Below are 20,248 nucleotides of genomic sequence, written 5' to 3'. Positions count from 1 at the left end.
TGAAAGCCATCTTCACAAATTTACCATCTAATCCAGCCAGACCTCCACCCCCATTTTCTGTCTAGCATAACAATTTGGAGTTTCCCCACCTCAAAGTGGGTAACAGGTCTAGTAAAGTGAATTTTACTAGTAATTTTCTCAGCAGGGGAATGCTGCAGAGTTAGCTACAATAAACCCTTTCCCAGCATTTCTATGTTGACTAAAATAAAACCGTAAAAACAAATGGCTAAATGAAAATTAAGGAGACGAGAATAAAATTGTTGTTTTTATTTACTATGAACTGCAGTTGGCTCTCAGTATCCATGGACTTGCTACCCGCGGATTCAAACATCTGCAGATGGCAAGCCCACATTGTCCCCAATGGTGGCACATACATGTGGCCCAGCCACCATTAGAGACAGCCCCATTGTCCCATGGCAGTGCATGCACACAGCCGCACCACCAGTAACTTCTGTTGTCCCCAGTGGTGACATGGCTGTGTGCATGCACCGCCATGGGACAACAGGGGCTGTCCCTAATGGCAACGCGGCCATGTGCACAGGCCTCCATTGGGGACAACAGAACTTGAGCATCCATGGATTTTGGTATCTGTGGGGGGTCCTAAATGGATCCCTTGTGGATATGGAGGGCCAATTGTATAAACCTTTATCTAATAGGCTAGGGGTGGTCCTCAGGAGTCCCAGATCTGGGAAAAGAGTGGGATACAAATAAATATAATAAATAAATAAATAAATAAATAAAAAAGAGACATTGTGGCCAGTGGCATTTAGAGTAAGGCAAATGTAGTTGACAGCCCCTATAGGGCTGCCAAGTTAGATTTCATGGTCAATACCTGAAAGCTAGAGACTCCTCAATGAATGACAGATGAAACTCTTCAAACAATTAAGGACGTATGAGAACCAAAAGTAAAAGGGGGCAGAAATAGAGTCAGAAGCATGAATGTTCAACTACTTGTATACAGGTATAAGGAAAACTACTTTAATAATCAATGCAGAAAAATACAGTATAAGGTAACAAAAAATGAAGAACAAGAAACCTCTTAAACAAGATTTAAAAAAATCAAAGGGAAATTTAAACCAAGAATGGGGATGCTTTACAACCAGCTGGGGAACACATTACATGTATATGTACCTTCAATTTGCCTGCCAACTTATGACAACTCCATGCATTTTTTCATAGGGATTTCTTAGGCAAGGAAAGATATGCTGGATAATGGAGCACATAAAAAAAAAAGGAGAAGAAAATCAGCCTGTGTTTATAGTAAAGCCCTTGATTATGTAGATTATTAAAAATTATGGATCACTATTAAAGAAATGGATGTGTGATGACATTTTGGTTGTTTGGATGATACCATGTGTCAGGACAGAATACAGAGAAACAGAATAGTTTCCCATTGTCAAGGGAGTTAGACAAGTCTGCATTTTATCACCCTATCTGTTTAACTTGTACATTGAGCATATCATACATAAAGCTGGATTAGGGCCATGAAAACTGGAGGAAGGAATATCAACAATTTAAGATATGCAGATGGCACCATACTACCAGCAGAAAATAACAAGGACTTTAAATGATTACTGAAGAAAATGCAAAGGCAGCTTTACAGTTGGACATTAAGAAAACAAAAATAATGATCACAGATTATTTACATAACTTTAAAGTACATGATGAAGACATTGAAATAGTTCAATTTTTTCCATACCTTGTCATTAATGAAAAATGAAGTTACGAAATCAGAAATAGATGGCCCAGATGGTGCAGTATGAAGCCACCCCACCCGAAGACACACATCAAAACGCCTCTCTCTGAAGCCACCCAGATGGTGGAGCAAAGGGGTGGTCTGTTTCACCCCTAAGGCTTGAAAGGACAGCTATGAAAGAACTAGATGAGATCTTGAAGTGTCATTGAATAATAAAGTTAGTGTTGTCCATGCCATCATACTTCCAGTTTTATGTATGGTTATGAAAGCTGGACAGTGGAGAAAGCAGATAGGAAGAAAATAAACTCATTTGAGATGTGTTGCTAGAGAAGAGTTCTATGGATGCTGTGAACTGCCAAAAAGACCAATAAAAGGGTGCTAGAGCAAATCAAGTGTGAACTCCCTCTGGAAGCCAAGATGACTAAGCTGAGACTGTCATACTTTGGCCATGTCACTAGAAAAACAATAATGCTTGATAAGGTAGAAGGCAGTAGGAAAAGAGGAAGACTATATTCCAGATGGATAGACTCAATCAAGTCAATCAAGGCCCTGAGTCTGCAGACCTGAGCAGAGCTGCTGATGACACCGTGACCTGGAGGTCTTTCATTCATAGGTGCCAACTTGACAGCAGTTAACAACAAAAGCAACAAATTCTTGATCATTGCAGTCATAGTATGCAGAATCTCCCTCTTTCTCTCATATCTTGTTCCATCTCACTCATAATGGCCAGCTACTTTCATTGATAACCTCCAAAAAAACCCCAATAATCTTAATTTATTTTAAGTGTAATTTATGTGTCGTTTTCCCACAGTGGACTGTTTCCAAGATGATCCATAATAAACATGAAGAGTCAAAGTACAACATAAAAAAAAATTGCAAAACGCTGCACTATGATGAATGGAAGCAGCAGCGAGGATAGTCTTATGCACTACTTTACACGGAACAGACCTATATTTATTAGGGAGGTGAGGAACATGTGGGCCTCCGGATGTTGTTTGGCTGCAACTCCCATCAGCCCAAATCAGCATATCCAGCAATTAACGATGATCAGAGTCCCAAACTAGCCAATTTCTTTTTTTTCTTTTTCTTTTTTGTATTTACAGTATATGCCATATGTAAGGGAAAAAACATTCCCAAGTTGGCTTCCAAAACTTGTTATTATAAACATCATAAAACAAGCAATATACATAAAGCATGATGTCCAATTTAATATAAAACATGAATAAATATTTAGAGTATGGTAGCCAAGAACATCATAATTCAATCATCTATAAAAACCATGCTGTATGAAAAGGGCAGAGAAAGCAAATGCATCAAGAACAGTTCTGTAGGCCTGTCCTAACACAGCCTGATGCACTCCAATTGGCAATTCCCAGAATTCCATATCATTGAGCTATGGCCGTTAAAGTGGTGCCAAACTGGATTATTTCTCCAGTGCAGATGCAGCTCCTGACGTCCTTCCTCTTTAGGGTATTCAACTTTGCCTTTCTAGAGCTCCACAGAATCACACAAACTGACACACATAGGTCTTATCTGCATTGTAGAAAAAAATGCAGTTTGACCCCAATTTATTAACTGCTGTGGTGCAATGCTATGGAATTCTGGGATTTGCAGTTTATTGTGGCAGCAGAGACTAAATAGCCTCAAAAACTACTACAAATCCCAGAATTCCTTAGCACTGAACCACAGCAATTGAAGCCGTGCCAAACTGTATTATTTCTGCAGCGCAGATCAGACCATATTCAGATGCGCGGACAGCTTCACAAAAAGAAACAGGGTAAACAAATTCATTAAAAATCTCATAAGGTTTTACACACGCAGCCAACCTCTTTCAGCTTCTCAGAGCCAACATTATGTATATCAAGTTAACTGTCTGAAGCATTACGAGTGTTTTCCTAAGTTGTGCAAATAAATAAATGCAGCAGGCAACCCCAAGAGTATCGCCAAGATCAGCAGTACTGTAGCATCAAATGAATTTGAAGAACTCTGTTCGTCTTATGCCATAAGACGATTTGCCTCTGTAACTAATAATGCTCCATCAGAAGTTTAATCTTGGATTTCAGTGGATGGGAAGCCAGGAGGAAGAAAATGGCACACGCGTGAGGACGCATACAGGAACATGCCAACATTATTTTATATGGGGGCTTGAATATTTGTGGTTTTCCGATTCACAGGGGGGTCGAGAATGGTTCCCCTGCAAATCAGGAGGGACAACTGTATTATCCTTTATTAAATTTATTATATATTACACTTCTTTATTATTTATTTATTGCTATTGTTTATATATTAATACCAGAAAAAATTGTTTTAATATTCTGTATTATTCTTTACTTACTTTTATTCCTTATTACTATTCTTTATTATTTTGTTTATACCTGTTATTTATTTATTTAATTTTAGAATATTAATTAGTCTGCATTATTATTCTGTATTATTACATTACATTTATTATATATTACTATTTTTATTATTTATTACTATGATTTATGTATTAATATCACAAAAGTAATTATTCTTTATTATTCTTTATTCACTTATTATTTACTATTCTTTATTAAATTTATTATATATTACTTTTTATTATTAATTACTATTATTTATTATTAATTACTATTATTTATGTATTAATATCAGAAAATTAATTATTCTGTAACATTATTCTGTATTATTCTTTATTCACTTATTATTTACTATTGTTTATTAACTTCATTATATATTACTATTCTTTATTTATTTATTACTATTATTTATGTGTTAATATCAGAAAATTAATTATTCTGTATTATTGTTATTCTGTATTCCTCTTTATTAAATTTATTATATATTACTATTATTTATTTATTTCTATTCTTTATGTACTAATATCAGAAAATTAATTATTTTGCATTATTATTCTGTATTCCTCTTTATTAAATTTATTATATATATTACTATTCTTTATTTATGCATTTGTTGTTTATTAATGTCAGAATATTAATTCTGTATTATTATCCTGTGTGTGGATTATTGTTTCTGAATGTGGGAAGAGGAAAAATCTCTTTCTTGGCACAACAAGGAATGTGAACGTTAGGAACCTATAGTGGTTCTTATTTTACTTTTCATTTACAGCAGGGCTGCCATGTTTTATGGCGTGGGCGTCAGGGAAGGGGAAAAAGGGGATTTCTCTGAGGCGAGGCGTGAGGAAAGGAAAAAGAACAACAACAGCAACAACTGCCTCAGAGAGGAGCTTTATTGGAATGGAAATGCCAACCCTAAATTGAGAGCGACTGCGCATGCGCCAGCCACAATAGCCACAACGACGACGACGACGACGACTTAGTCGGTGCATAGAGCTATAAAAATACAGAGTGACGATTTTCCATGAAGAGTCTCCCAAATGAAACACCTTTAAAAAGTGGAGGCAGCAGCAGCATTAAAAATTAGTTTTCTTTCATTCCAAGCCCCACGTTCAATTTAATGCAAAAATTCACCTGCGAGCAAACTGTTCTTTAAATGCTTTGGACTTGTTTAATTTAATTTAAATTATTTTTTAAAATAAACATTGTAAAAAAATTATTTTTTTGTTTTAAATGTTGAGTTTTAAATGAGGTCTTTAAACAGAGGCTGGATGGCCACCTGTCAATGGGGATGCTTTGATTGAGAGTTCCTGCATGGCAGAATGGGGTTGGACTGGATCTGGATGGCCCTCCTTGGGGTCTCTTCCAGCTCTATGATTCTATGAAGAATTGTTAGATGTGGGTTGTTTCAATATGTGTACTTCTAGTTTGTCCTTTTAAACCGAGCTGTGTTTTAACAAAGGTGATTTAACTGATGTTGGTTTGTTAATGGTGGTTGTCCCTCAAATAATAATAATAACTATATATATATATATATATATATATATATATGTTATTATTAATAATATATATAATAAGAACCCTCTTTTATCCCCTCTGTTGTAAACCGCCTGGATTCCCAGTGATTGGGCGGTATATAAATAAATCCTATTATTATTATTATTATTATTATTATTATTTTCTTACCTGCCTGGAACTAATGTGGAAAACCATTATTATTATTATTATTATTATTATTATTATTATCATCATCATTTCTTACCCACTTCTCCCCATGGAATCAGGCAGGAAACAAATAATAGTAATATTATTATTATTATTATTATTAATTAGAGTGGTCCCTTCACATTCATTGGGCTGAAGGATGAAGGACCCCTGAGAAAAACATTATAATAATAATAATAATAATAATTATTATTATTATTATTATTGTGGTCCCTCTATATTTGCCAGGATTAAGGGTGAAATACCCCTGTGAAAGTGGAAAATTTAAATTAAAAGAAAAACTATTCTTTTTACTTGAGAAAACACCTCTCTAGGAACCTCCAGGTCCTCTAGTGCAACTCTATGGTCAACATCTGCTAGCGGTTGATCATAGAATTATGTTGGAGGGCCTACAAATGCCTGGAGAAGTGTTTCTTGTGGCACCAGAGCTCTCCCGAAAAACTACACTTCCCAGAATTCCCTAGCTTTGAGCCAGAGCAGTTCAGGCGGTCTCAAACTGGATTACACTCATCCCTCCCTCCACATTTGCGGTTTTGACTCTTGCGGATTTGATTATTCATGTGTTTTATGAATCTGTTCACTCTAGGAATATCTAGGTCCTCCAGACAAACTCGTGGTCAACTTTAAACCAAATTGCACCAAAGGACCTAGAGATTCCTAGAGAGAGCATTCCAGTCAGCATTTGTGGCTCTTCCAGTGCAATTCATGGTCAGTGTCTGGCAGATTTGACCACAGAGTTGCACTGGAGGACCTAGAGATTCCTAGAGAGGTGTTCTCTCAGATAAAAACATAGTGTTTTTGTTATTTGGGGTTTTTCACATTCACAGAGGTCCTGTGCCCCTAACCCCAAAGAATGTGGAGTATACTTCTGAAGTGTGTTTGGACCAATATAGTGCAGGTAACTGTTCTAAGGAACCCATGAAATTCATGCGTTGCCGTAAGTTGACAGGAGAGATTTAAAAATGCACACACTACCTAGGTCACCTGAAATCTAAGACTTCAATACTGTGGGGTTTTAAAAATATTTAAATAATTAAAATAACAATAACAATAACAATAATAATAAATAATAAATGTGTGTGTATATATATATTATATACTTTATATAAATATATACATTTTATATAAATATATAATATATAGTATAATTATATATTTTATAATAAAAACTTAGTATGATTAATATTAATAAAATATGTAAATTATATATAATAACATATATATTATATAGATATATAGCATTAATATGATAATATATATATCAATATAATAATTCTATATATTAATATACTACATATCTTTATTATATAGTTTGTATTATATATCATCGTATATATACTGACTATATACTATATATATTCCATATCATATTAATCTATAGATTTTATTTGATTGCTTCTGGTTTTATTATAGCTTTTTAGATCTCTATATCTTTTTTATTTGTTATTGTCTCTTTCTTTGTTACTTATATATGTATTTTTTTTGATATGTCTTTTGTATTTTTTTTTTATTTATATATCCTTTAAAATCATTATATATATTATTAGTATATTATCATGTGCTGTTTGCAATACATGATCCCTTTAAACCTGACTTCCCTAGAGTTCATTTGCAGCAGGCAGAACAAAATGCGGCCAACATCACCGGAAGTTATACCCTTTTGATCAGTCATTAACCAACGCTATGACCGACATGGCTGAATCGGTGTCGTTGCTCTGGTCCTAATGGCGCCGGCATCTCTCGCGGCGCATGCGCCCTGGAGTTTCTGAGGCTGGGGCGTCACTTAGCAACAGGAGAAGCGAAAGGCTGTAGGAGGAAGTCTTGGGAAGGCGGCTTCACGTTTGTAGCTTCCGCGGAGTGAGTCTGAAAGAAAGGAAGTGAATTGTGTTTGAATCCTGGGTAGTCCTGCAGACTTCAATCAGGCTGAATGCGAATGGCCTCTAAAGCTGCCTCCACACTGGGGAAATATCCGGTTTGACACCGCTTTAACTGCCATGGCTCAGTGCTGTGGGATTCTGGGAACTATAGATTGTTGTGGCACAGAGAGAGCAAATGGAACAAAGCTACAGATCCCAACAAAGGACTACAGATCCAGTGTTCCATAGTACTGAGCATGGTCCAAAACACGCTGCAGAAATAATCCGGTTTGAGACCGGTTTAACTGCCCTGGCTCAGTGCTAGGGAACTGGGAACTGTAGTTTATTGTGGCACCAGAGCTCTCGATAGAGAAGGCTAAATGTCTCACAAAAGTACAGCTCCCAGAATTCCATAGCATGAGCCAGGGCAGTAAAGTGGTCTCAAACTGGATTATTTCTGCAGTGTGTTTTGGACCAAAGTGGTGCCAAACCGGAATTATTTCTGCAGTGCGGATGCAGCGTGAAGACGGCTGCCTACCCATAGAGAACCCCATGAACTTCATGGGTTTTTTTTAGGCAAGAAGACAAGAGGTGGTTTTGCCAGTTCCTCCCTGAAACACAGCCTACATCACCTGGAACCCATTGGTCTCCCCTCCAAGTACTAACCAGGGCTGTCCCTGCTTATCTTACAGATCAGAGGATCTGGGTGCCTTTTTAAAATTATTTAGGCAGCTTTCCTCCACTGTTCACGTAATCTTTGCCTGTCTACTCAAAAACTGGGTTTTATAAGAATTCAAAATATAAAGTAGAAAAAATTGAACAACAAAAATTGCCAATTAAATCAAAGTTTGTTGTTTGCCTTCAATTGCCTTCAGTTCATTTCCCTAATGCTAGGTTTTGGGGGGGGGGCAAGATTTGTTCAGAGGGGTTTGCCATGTCTCCCCTGAGGCTGAGAGAGTGTGACTTCATTTTCAGTTAGATCTAATTCGAGAACTAACAAGGCTAGACCAATTAGAGGTAAACTCAGCATTTATTCTTCCCATCCCTATATTGGGAGAAAGGCAGGATATAAGAAAATAAAATGATAATAATAAAAATAATTTATTATTATTATTAAACTTTATTTATATAGCGCTGTAGATTTACAATAAAATATGAACTAGAAAGATCTTACTTCTTCCAATAATGTTAACAAGGCTCCTTTCCCTCCCTCAGGTGAATTAAGAGGAGGGCAGAAGGAGTGTTGTTTAATTGGTTTATTAATTGATTTAACAATGTCAGATTATAGTTGCTTGTTGACTAATGTAGATTATGTGTTTTTTTTAAATTAGCAAAACTATGTGTCCTGTTTTAACATCTGTCAGATTTTAAATTAGCTGTGATATAATATATTAATTCTTGTGCTAGTTTGCTTTTCAGCTTCATCTGAAATAGATATCATTCTGTTTCTTACGGCAGCAGACAGAAACCAAAGATCACCACTACAACATTTGTACATTTTTTACTTAAGAGATGGAAAACAGGGCTTAATCTAATTACACTGACACTTCTTGAAGAAGCTCTTTAGTTGATGTGACCCTTTAATATGATTTGCTTTTGAGACAGGCCTTCCTAATTTTCTTGATAAAATTGCCCTGCTGTTAATTTAAAATAACTGATTGAATAGCTGTCATGTTCCATTTCTTTAAGGTTCATATTAAAGTACTTTTTCTTAAAGCCTCTCTCTCTTAGAAGGGAGGATTTTACTGTGCTTCTCAGCAAGATAGTTGGGATCTCACACATTGTGTTTGCACTCATATTGTTTGTCACAGCTTGAGATTTCCTCAAGGACTGATGGTGTACAAATCGCCCCTAGATTCAAGATCCTGACTTAAGCACCCTGTGACTGCAGAGTTTAGGATGTGCTTCATCACACACTGTCATATGTCTTCATTAATTTTGGTATATAATTGACTAGTGACTATGTTAAGCATTAGATCAGCCACAATGAAAATTAATTTCCTTTTTTAAATAGCTCACAATAGACTCAGAACTTGGTTTCACAGTTTTTCAGATGTGGTTCGGTCACTTATTTCTTCACATTAGAATTTAGTACTCAGTTAGCTGAACAATGCTTAAAGAAGTGGGAATGTACTGTGGAATTTTGTACTCCCTCTCCCTCAATCATTAATTCTTGGATGTTAATTTCACCAAATTCATAATTGTTGTTAACTAGTAAAAATTACAAATTGACTTTGTCATTTAATGTAAACACTTGAAAGCTCTGTTTCAAGAGGCATACAGGAATAATACCAAATCAAGGTTGTGCTTTTACATGCACAATCAGTTGTAGCCCTTGGGTTCCCCTATTTCCTTTTTTTCTCCCCTGCCCCACTCTCTGTGTGCAAAATTGAAAACTGTGTTCCACGTTCTGCCAAATTGTAATTTACTGTTGTATTCTAATGCAATCTCTAGAAGAAAATCTTCTAGAACATGGCCACATAGCCCGGAAAACCCACAAAAAACTAAAGCAAATTATAGTTTGAACATACCTGATGTTGTCCATAAAGATGGTTTGAACAATTCAGACACAAGGAACTTGATAATTGGCTTAGAAACTGAGGCATGCAAAATAAATAAATAAGGTGGAGTATTGCATGTGAGACTGTGTGGCCTCTCATATTGGTGGACATCCAATGGAATCTGGGCAGGACTTGGGAGGTACAGTAATTGGAGGTCGCAGGTGGTGTGTTTGTGCAATGATGCATATGCATGGTGGGGAGGTAACAAAAAAATTATCCAGTGGTGTGACTTGACAATTTGTGTTCATGGCCTGCTTTGAGAACAGGCTGTGTGAACAGTGCAGTTTCAAGACACTTTCAGAAAAAGCTGGTTCAAGCCACTTTTTTCTGGCCCACAAATTCACAGAGCCAATAGACTTCACATTAAACAGTTGATTCTTTACTTAAAGTCTGGTTCTCTTGGATTTTTCAAAATTTTGGGGAGATCATAAGAGATGGAGAAAACAGGGTTTTCAAAAATTCATTTAGTTGTTCCCTTTGCTCCAAAGCTTGAAATAAAGGAACGAGGAATTAGAAAAAAGGATGGGCTTTTTTACCTTTATTTTTTCCACCTTTATTCTTCTAGTGTTCTGAAATAATGTATTTGAGGAGAAATTTAAAATTAATGTATTTGTTTAAAACATCCTCTATTTCAATGTGAATACAATTGGATTACATTTTCCAATTTATTAGTGGTTGAGTTAATGTGTTGACTGTTTTCCACTAATGTTGCTGTCTCTAACTCTGTGGCATCGTAGAATACGGTATTGGATTCATATTTGACCAAGTCATTGAAAAGCCAATCTTGCTTTTTCATTCTCAGACAATATAACTGGCATGTAAAGTTACTTGTTAGGGCTTGAGCATTTCTGCAAATATGTACTTTTGAACTAAGAAACTGTTTAAGTAACTAGTTTATATCTGAAGCTTTTTATCTGTGTGAGATCTGTGGTTACACGAATACTACAATCACACATAATTGGGTGCAGGCCTAGATGTGCAGTTTGGATGTCATGATACTTGGAGACATCTGAAATGTAAATACTTTTGATTAGGAGAGATCGCACATTTCGGTGTGACATGTCCACTTTCAAACTTCCAATAAACAAGCATCTTGATCTATGTTGTTTCAGGTTTGAGAGGAAAGAGCAGACCCAACGAACTAGCAAGACGGGGAAGAAATCATTTGGTTCCAAGCTGTGGGCAGTGCAGTAAGAGAGGTAATTAAGCTCCAAAATAAGATGGAAAGATTGTTAACCTGTAGCTTCATATCCATTTAATATTCATTCCGGTCATTATATAGCTCAGTACACTTATGGTAATTGTTCTTATAACATTAAGAATGCTTTCATCACTCAAGCAGGAATAAAGTTTGGAATTATTATAGCACAATACTTTGAGGGTATATGATTCAGAACACTCTAAATGAAATCCCAAGGTGAAAATTTGATTCTTCAGCACCATAGGGCTTGTGCAGCTACACCTTGCAGTGAACAAAATGTCTGATTAGTTCAAGATGGCGAGGTTAGATACTCATTTAACACAGGTGCAAATAAGAGCACAAGGTCAACGGCAGTGGAGAATCAATTCCATGGTATTATTTTTAATAAATTTAAGTGCTCCTTACATAATTGTTCACTTCATTTATGTTGGTTTGGACCTACCGAGATCCATTTTTTCTCCAGAGGTAGAATGATTCATTTCTGTTTTATCTTCTGTGTGTGATAAATTGAAGTGTGTCTGCATACTTAGTACTCTGACATTCAGTCATTATTAGCACTACAGAGAATATGAAATAAAAATAGTAAATTGTTTGTATGTGAGAAACTGGCATATTTTAATAAAAAAGTGGGGAGGGAGTCTTCTATATACATACATATATGAGTATGCAAAAGGATCTTGTAATACTGTACCTTTGAGACTGTGTGAAAACCTCTGCAGAAGAGCTATCGTACGTTCTGTTTTGATGCTGTGTAAGCACAGACTGTCCCCATTATATGAGTTCACAGATGAACATTCAAAGAGCCTAAGTTACAGGTAAGCAACCTGTGCTTCCTAATGGTTGGAACTCAATGGACCTGTTAAATGTAAGAGTCATTCCTCATGCAAATGATCATCATTCAGTTAAACTCAGTGAGTTAGGGCTGAGCCCTATGTAAGAAATTATTTTCTTCAACATCCACTGCTTGTTCATCCTCTTCTCTTTTGTTTGTTTTTAGAATGGGTAAAAAAATAAAAAAGGAAGTGGAACCTCCTCCCAAGGATGTGGTAAGTTTACAAAATACTATTCACTGTAAAAAGAATTTCACAATTACTACCTCTAAGTTTGCTTTCCTTCTGTAGTCTTATACTCCCACTTACTTCCTCTTATGCATCTAAAAATGTCTTGTAAAGATAATAACATTTTCCCCCCGGGGTTGAACTATGTATGGGTAAACAAAGAGACCAACCACATAGATTTTTATGTACTCTTATCTTCTTGACTTTGTAAATGTATAAAATAGGCTTCCTCTCAAAATTGTTAGTTATTTAATTATCTAACATCAGGTGCCAAGATAATTTGGCATGATTAGGATACAATGCACTTCAACCGAAAACAGGGGAAACCATTTCTGCTCTGTCTGAGACAGCAAAATACACTGGTTTGAGCCTGAGGATAGGAGTATATGGGCCTGAACAGACAGGCCAAAATAAAGTTGCTTTGGGTCACTTTGGAGGTATGCTGTTTAAATCACACACACATCTTGAGAGGCCGGAAGTTGTGCCAAAGCCACGCTGCAGTCCTAAGGACTGGAGCATGGCTTTGGTGCAGCTTCTGGCCTCTTAGGACACATGCATATTTAAACAGCATGCCTCAAAAGGGACCCGAAGCAGCTTTATTTTGGCCTGTCTGTTGAGGCCCTATAATAGGGCTTTTACTTTTGTAGCACAACTGAGTAGTGTTAAGGATGACGTTCTAGTGCAGGTGAATCTCTTATAGAAGGTGTAATAAGTATGATAGATCTACACACCTGTCTTATTTGTCATGAATTGGCAAGATCAGAGCAGGGCAATTAATGACTAGGGCTCTTGGAGGTATTTCATTCATAGGGTTACCATAAGTTGGACTTGATCACAAATAACAAAAAAGTAGGATAAAAAAGATTGCTTTGAGTAAAGCATTTCTATTCAGCTGTGCTTAGTGGCTTATTTTGTATTTGCAATTACAGTCAGCCCTCCATATTTGTGGCCTTGACTTTTGCTAATTTGATTAATAGGTTCTCTCTAGAAATCTCTAAGTCCTCCAGCACAACTCTGTGGTCAAACCTCTGTGTGTTCCACCAAAAGCCATGCTAGAGGACCTAGAGATTCCTAGAGAGAACATGTCTCTAGGCATCTGTAGGTCCTCCAGCACAATTCTATGGTCAGCTTCTGGCAGATGTTGCTCTGGAGGACCTACAAATACACTGGCCTGTTACAGACAGCCAAAATAAAGCTGCTTTGAGTCACTTTGGAGGTATGGTATTTCAATGATACATGCGTCCTAAGAGTCCAAAGGCCGCACCAAAGCCACACTCCAGTCCTAAGGCCTGAAGTGCAGCTTTGGTGATGCTTCCAGACTCTTAGGATTCATGCATCATTGAAATACCATACCTCCAAAGTGACTTGAAGCAGCATTATTTTGGCTGTCTGTAACAGGCCACTGTAGGACCTAGAGAAGTGTTCTTTCCGGTAAATAGAAATAAGTGTTTTGTGTGAGTGTGTGTGTGGTTTTTCTACATTCATGGAGGCCTTATGCCCATAACCCCAGCAAATGTGGAGGGCTCACTGTATTCACTTTGAAGCTTATATGGTTATAGCATAAAGAAAGACATGAGATCTCTTTGTAGCCAAAATCTGAGGGCTAGTGTGTATGTAAATGTATTACATGAATTGCTGCAAGTTTGCACACATTCACATTGACACTTAATTGCTTTCACTTTCTTTTGAAAATTTGCATCTATTCACCCTCCCTTTGCTAACAATGTGCAGCCATGCGAATCCATGTGATTGTGTAGACAAGCAGAGATGGCTCTTGGTGATATCATTAAGTGTTATACATAAAGTACTAACCAAATGTTCATAATTTGTCATTCAAGCACACACATGCTAACATATTTTCTTGTTTGGAAAGTCAGACAAAAATCATAGTTAAAGGGATCATTTTAAGATGAAGATGAAATGAGAGAATTTCTTCACACTTACTTAGGGAGATGGGATAAGACATTTGATCTAGCCTACATGTTTCTGGACAAGGCTAATGCAGAACAGAGTGGAGAGTGAGCCATAACATCATAATGATTGGGAGAAAGGGAGGAATTTAACGAACTAAATACATAGGCCCGTTACAGACGGGCTTTTTAGTACGGAGTCAGTCCGTACAAAATGGCGGCGCCCCATCTACATGGGGGCCTCCATGATGACGTCACGACCGCGCCGCCTCTATATGGGGTGGCACGGATGTGATGTCGTCGCTCCGTGCAAGGGTGCTTAGTACGCCCTTTGCACGGAGCAGGAAGGAGCTCCGTTTTGGAGCTCCTTCCTGGTTTGCGTCACTGCTTTGCGTCGCTGGGCGCAGCCTTCAGACGGTTGCGCCCAGCAACGCAAGGGAGAAAGGGGCCAAGCAGCCCCTTTCTCTTCCTCCCCGCCGCCGCAGGGTGTCCTTGGGGCTTGAAGCTCCAAGGACACCCCTTTCCAGGCTGCGGGGAAGCGGCCTTTTGCTGCTTCCCCGCGGCCTGGAAAGCGGCGGACCGGGGCCTCAGCGGCTGCTGTTCTGGCCACTGAGGCCCCGATACTTCAGGGAAAGGGGCAGGTACAGGCCGCTGTTTTTCGGCGGTCTGTAACGCACCATAGTCATCCCTCCACCTGAGAGCCACTTCAAGTTGCAGCAACCAATCAGTTAAACCCTGCATATTGTAGGAAGCTGATGCTTTTCTAGCTTAGCTGGAGATTTGTTTCCTCTTGGCCAGAGCTGAGCTCACCAAAACTGGAGAATTTGTACGTTTGTCTCCTACCTTGAGATGACCCAGTGAAAGTGGAGATTCAAGATCAAGCCCTGACATTTGGCAACCCTATGTATACAAGATCACTGTGGGGGTGCAAAATAATTTTATTTTTATTGTTAAGTTTCTCTGGACTAATTAGACCAAAGTTAAACTTTTTGGCTTTGCAGCATATCGCTATGTTTGACACAAATGCAACTGTGTTCCTTGCCTTGAGAACACCACCTCCCCAATGAAGCATGGTGAAGAGCATGATGATATGGGGCATCTCTCCTACAAGGGGACTGTGGAAAAGATTAGAACTGAGGGCAAGATGAATGAAGCCAAATACAGAGCAATTCCAGGGAAAATCCTGTTCCAATCTACAAGGGACCTAAGACAAGACAGAGAATTAAAACTCATAACTTTATCCAATTGAGAATCTATGGCAAGACTTGAAAATTGCTATTCACAATGGCCCCCATCCAACTTATCAGAGCTAGAGTAGTTTCCTTAGAAGAATGGGCAAAAATGGCAGGATCCAGGCGCACAAAAGCAATAGAGAATTACCTAAGATGATGCACAGCTGTAATTGCTTCCAAAGATTCTTCTATCAAATGTTGACTGATGCTGCAGAGGATACATGTGCAAACTGCAAGTATCAGTTTGCTTTTGCTTATCTAATGTATTGAGTATTTTGTGTATCTAAAGTGGCAACAATGCCAATTGAATCTGTTTCACTTTCAGGATGTAATGCAACAAAACCTGAAAAAAGCTGAGGTGTGGCAGTTCAAATAGTTCCACAAGGCAGTGCAGATGCACTGCAGAACCATGATCTAGCAAGAATGACAATTTCTAATACCATGTAGCATAATTTTATAAAAAAAAACCACAGTTCTTGAAATATTGGTAACACCACAGGCCAAAGACTGTTCCCCTCTCCCCTCCCCCAACTTGAAGATATTGCTTCAAGGGAGTACAATAAAAATGTTCTATTTTGTTAGTGTTTGAATAGAAAACCTTCTAAAATGTTTGATTTCTAAAGAGCCAAAGGTTTTTACAACATTTGCCCTTTCTTCAAACTATGTCAGTTTCAAACAGCCCATTAAATAGGATCAGAGCAGCTGGATTTCATCACGGAGTTCTCTCAGTTTGGGAAAGGTCAGAAATGGAAATGAACATTTTGTATCGCTTCCAGATGGCTGAACAGGAATCATGTCATGACAGTGCTTTGACCGATCTGGCATCATGGAGTGCTGGCCTTTGAGATATAAACTGATGTAAAGATAGCATAAGAAGGAGTAGTCTATTTTAAAAATTCATTGTAGTTGTGCAGAACATGCCACCTATGACCAAATTCTGTTACCATCCTTGAGTGAATTGGTGAGGTTGCTTTGCTGTTATTATTTTCCCGAGAGAGTTTTCTGACTTCAGTAACCAGAATGGCAAATGGAAGTTGCCAAAAACATCTTGGAATCTTGTCTGCCATAGAACAAATAAGTTTAAATAAAAATTACCTCAAAAGTGACATGGATCCACAAGGGAGCTGCAATATCCTCTCAGCTTTGCTGAATGTATGGGAAATCTTATTAAACTGTGCCTGAAATTATGAATGCAACCCACAAAGCACCTATAGAAATTTAAGACCAGCACAAATCAAGCACCTATGCCAGTGATGGTGAACCTATGGCACGCGTGCCAGAGGTGGCACTCAGAGCCCTCTCTATGCGCACATGTGCTGTCGCTCCAACACAGAGATCGCCAGAGTTTGTTACTAGAAAGCCAGAGGGACATGGCACTTTGCAATAAATAAGTGGGTTTTGGGTTGCAGTTTGGGCACTTGGCCTCTAAAAGGTTCACCATCACTGACCTATGCTGTACTAGTCTTGTTGGTTTCAGATGGAGTGGTTGGAGAGATAGAATTTCTGTTGAAATGGTCAGATTGTACAGGAGCAACCATATAGTTGGTGAAAAGATGAATCCCTGCCATGAGGGGTTGACTTAGATCAGGGGTAGGCAACCGCGGCCCTGTGCCGGATGCGGCCCGGCAAGGCCTTGGGACCGGCCCCAGCCCGGTCCTGCCGCCGATTGCCACCGGGCCTTTGGGGGGCATTGGTCTATAAAGCCTCAGAAACATGCATTTATATAACATTTTTTTAAAAATCAGCAATTTTTTTCACGTGTCCTCCTTTTAAAAAAAGAGTCTTCCATTGAAAATTTGTCCTACATTTGTCCTGGTTATTTATATATTTAAATTTTTTAAAAAATTATTAATTATTTATTTTTGGCTTCGGCCCCCCAGTTGTCTGAGGGACAGAAACCCGGCCCCCGGCTCAAAAAGATTGCCTACCCTGACTTAGATCATCCAAGACTAGGTAAATTTACAGGAGTCTTCATACTCGTTTGGACACCAGTCAGAAGGTATTTTATTAAAACACAAAAAGGTGTCTGAATCCAAAGATTTACAGTCATTCAAAGGTAGGCTTTATTTCATTAATTCTCAGAAGCTAGCAAGTTAGCTTTATAATCGTTTTGTAAACCTTATTCATAAATAGTTAGCATATATGAAATCAAATTAAAAAAAAATTTTGTAGTTGTTTCTTCATCTGTTCATAGTAACTAAAAGGATAGACTAGCTCATGTGCAGAACCTGCTAAAACAAGGTTAGGCAACCGTTTCACTCACAAACTCCACAGTCCCTGTGAGGGTTATGGGGAGTTCTAGCCAATCTTTGGGAGGATATCAAGTTGCTTAAACGTGCTCTAAAACACTAATTATGAGACTGTGCTTGTTCCAAGTCATTGTTACAACTACAACAATACCTGAGATAAAAGGTCTTGCTAGAGTCTCGGTGAACTTTGCTCACTTTGTGAAGTCGAAGGCTTCATGGCCCAGCATCCATAGTTTTTGTGGTTTTTTCGGGCCATGTGGCCATGTTCTAGAAGAGTGTCTTCCTGACGTTTTGCCAGCATCTGTGGCTGGCATCTTCAGAGAATGCTGCCTGGAAAAACGTGTGTGTGTGTGTTGTGGTGTGTGTGTTGTGTGTAAATATTATTTATATATATATATATATATGTACACTGTGTGAGCCTGGGAATGCAGGAGTGATTTGCATGTGTATTGTTCTGTTGCTGATGGCAGGCCTCAGGCTGGGAGGCTAATGCAAAAGAGGATTAGTGTCTGGTAATTGGTGATCATTATCTGCTGGGAAAGCTTGACTCGGAGTGGTTTCCCATTGCATTTGCTGAGTCCTCATTTGCTATCTTCAGGACTCACTTTGTTTTTGGGGGGCTAATGACATGCTTTTGCAAAAGGTTCCACACCTATATAATTACATACTGTGAGAGAAGGAATCTACCACAAATAGAGTATCTTTATACTAGAATATTTCCGTTTTGTTGGTGTTACTAAGGCGGTTTACAGACCGCCAAATAGTACGTCATCAATACGTACTAGGGTTAGGAAGGGGCGGTGCTTCCGCACCCCCCTAACCCTAGTACGTATTGAATACGTACAAGAGGGCGCGCCCTCATACGGGCGCCGCCATCTTTACGTACGGACGCTGAGCGTCCGTACACGTCGCGGCGTGTGTGACGTAGTGGATGCGCCCCGGGCGCCTCACTACGTCGCAAACGCGACTTAAAAAGAAGCTCCATTTTGGAGCTCTTTTTCGGTCCGCACGGGAGTCGGGCCGTGTGAAGGCTCCGGCTCCCCCGGGACCTACTGGCGGCGGTCTGTACCCCGCCTAAGTAACCTAAATTGCAGAGTCGGTTCTGCCTCCCAAGTCATCACATTACTTGTACTACAGCCAGTCTAATGGTCAAACTAAACAATATCTTAAGAAAATATTTCAAACAAATGCTCCTTCAAGTGGCGAAAGATACTTCTTTATAACACATGATTATCCTTACCTTATGTCTTGCATTGAGCATGCCTTGTGTAGTAATTAGTCTTTGGCAATCCATAATCACAAAGTGTCAACAGGGGTTTCAGAGAAACAAGTCATGCCAGACAAATCTGATCTCTTCTTGATAAAATTACCAACTGGTAGATGAAGGGAATGCTGGTGGATATAGTATATCTTGATTTCAGTAAGGCCTTTGACAAGGTTTCCCATGACATTTTGCAAACAGGCTTGTAAAATATGGACTAGACAAGGTAACTGTTGCATGGATTTGTAATTGGCTGACTGGCTGAACCCAAAAGGTGCTCAACAATGGCTCCTTTTCATCCTGGAGAGAAGTGACCAGTGGGGGTCCCACAGGGCCTGTCCTGGCCCAGTGTTATTCAACATCTTTACATTGACTTGGATTGGGGGCATACTTATCAAATTTGCAGATGACACCAAATTAGGAGGAATAGCTAATACTCCAGAGGACAGTATCAAATTCAAAATACCTGAATAGACTAGAAGAGCTGGGCCAAAGCTAACAAAATGAAATTCAACACGGAGAAATGTAAGGTACTGCACTTAGGATGGAAAAATAAAATGCACAGATATAGGATGGGGACATCTGCTGAATGAAACTACATTTGAAAGGGATCTAGGAGTCCAAGTAGACTAACAATTTGAACATGAGTGAACAGTGTGATGCGGCAGCTAAAAAGGCCAATGCAATTTTAGGCTGCATCAATAAAAGTACAGTCGGCCCTTTATACACGGATTTTTTATACACGGAAGCATATACGGTTTGAAAATGTTCCAAAAAAGTATAAATTTACCTTGATGTTCCATTTTTATTAGGGACACCATTTTGCTATGTCATTATACTAATGGACTGAGCATACAACGGATTTTGTTAACATGGGGGATCTTGGAACCAAACCCCAGCGTATAGTGTCTAGATCAAGGGAAGTAATAGTGCCACTCTATTCTGCTTTGGTCAGGCCCCATCTGGAATATTGTGTCCAGTTCTGGGCGCCACAATTCAAAAAGGACATTGAGAAACTGGAGCGTGTCCAAAGGAGAGCAACTAAAATGGTGAAGGTCTGGAAACCATGACCTATGAGGGACCACTTAGGAAGCTGTTATGATAGCCCTGTTTAAGTATTTGAAGGAGTGTCAGATTGAGGAGGGAGCAGGTTTGTTTTCTGC

General features: G+C 38.6%; 1 protein-coding gene across 5 annotated transcripts in view; it reads left to right on the top strand.

Annotated features, from left to right (window-relative positions):
• The first annotated feature begins 7,505 nt into the window (after positions 1–7,505).
• The window catches only part of ARMC3 (armadillo repeat containing 3), a 74,995-nt gene continuing 62,252 nt past the window's right edge, over positions 7,506–20,248 (top strand). For 3 of the 5 annotated variants that reach the window (XM_042471112.1, XM_042471113.1, XM_042471109.1), the window contains exons 1-3: positions 7,506–7,614; positions 11,287–11,373; positions 12,373–12,421. In XM_042471112.1, coding sequence (XP_042327046.1) covers positions 12,374–12,421 — 48 coding nt within the window. In that variant the 5' untranslated portion in view covers positions 7,506–7,614; positions 11,287–11,373; position 12,373. Of the gene's footprint in view, positions 7,615–10,155; positions 10,314–11,286; positions 11,374–12,372; positions 12,422–20,248 lie in introns of those variants that run through there. The other 2 variants (XM_042471111.1, XM_042471110.1) reach the window with 2 other exon arrangements.

The sequence above is a fragment of the Sceloporus undulatus genome, chromosome 6 (assembly GCF_019175285.1).
Source record: "Sceloporus undulatus isolate JIND9_A2432 ecotype Alabama chromosome 6, SceUnd_v1.1, whole genome shotgun sequence".
Lineage (NCBI taxonomy): Eukaryota > Metazoa > Chordata > Lepidosauria > Squamata > Phrynosomatidae > Sceloporus > Sceloporus undulatus.
The sequence above is the reverse complement of the archived record's forward strand: the minus strand, read 5'-3'. Positions and strand labels throughout refer to the sequence as shown.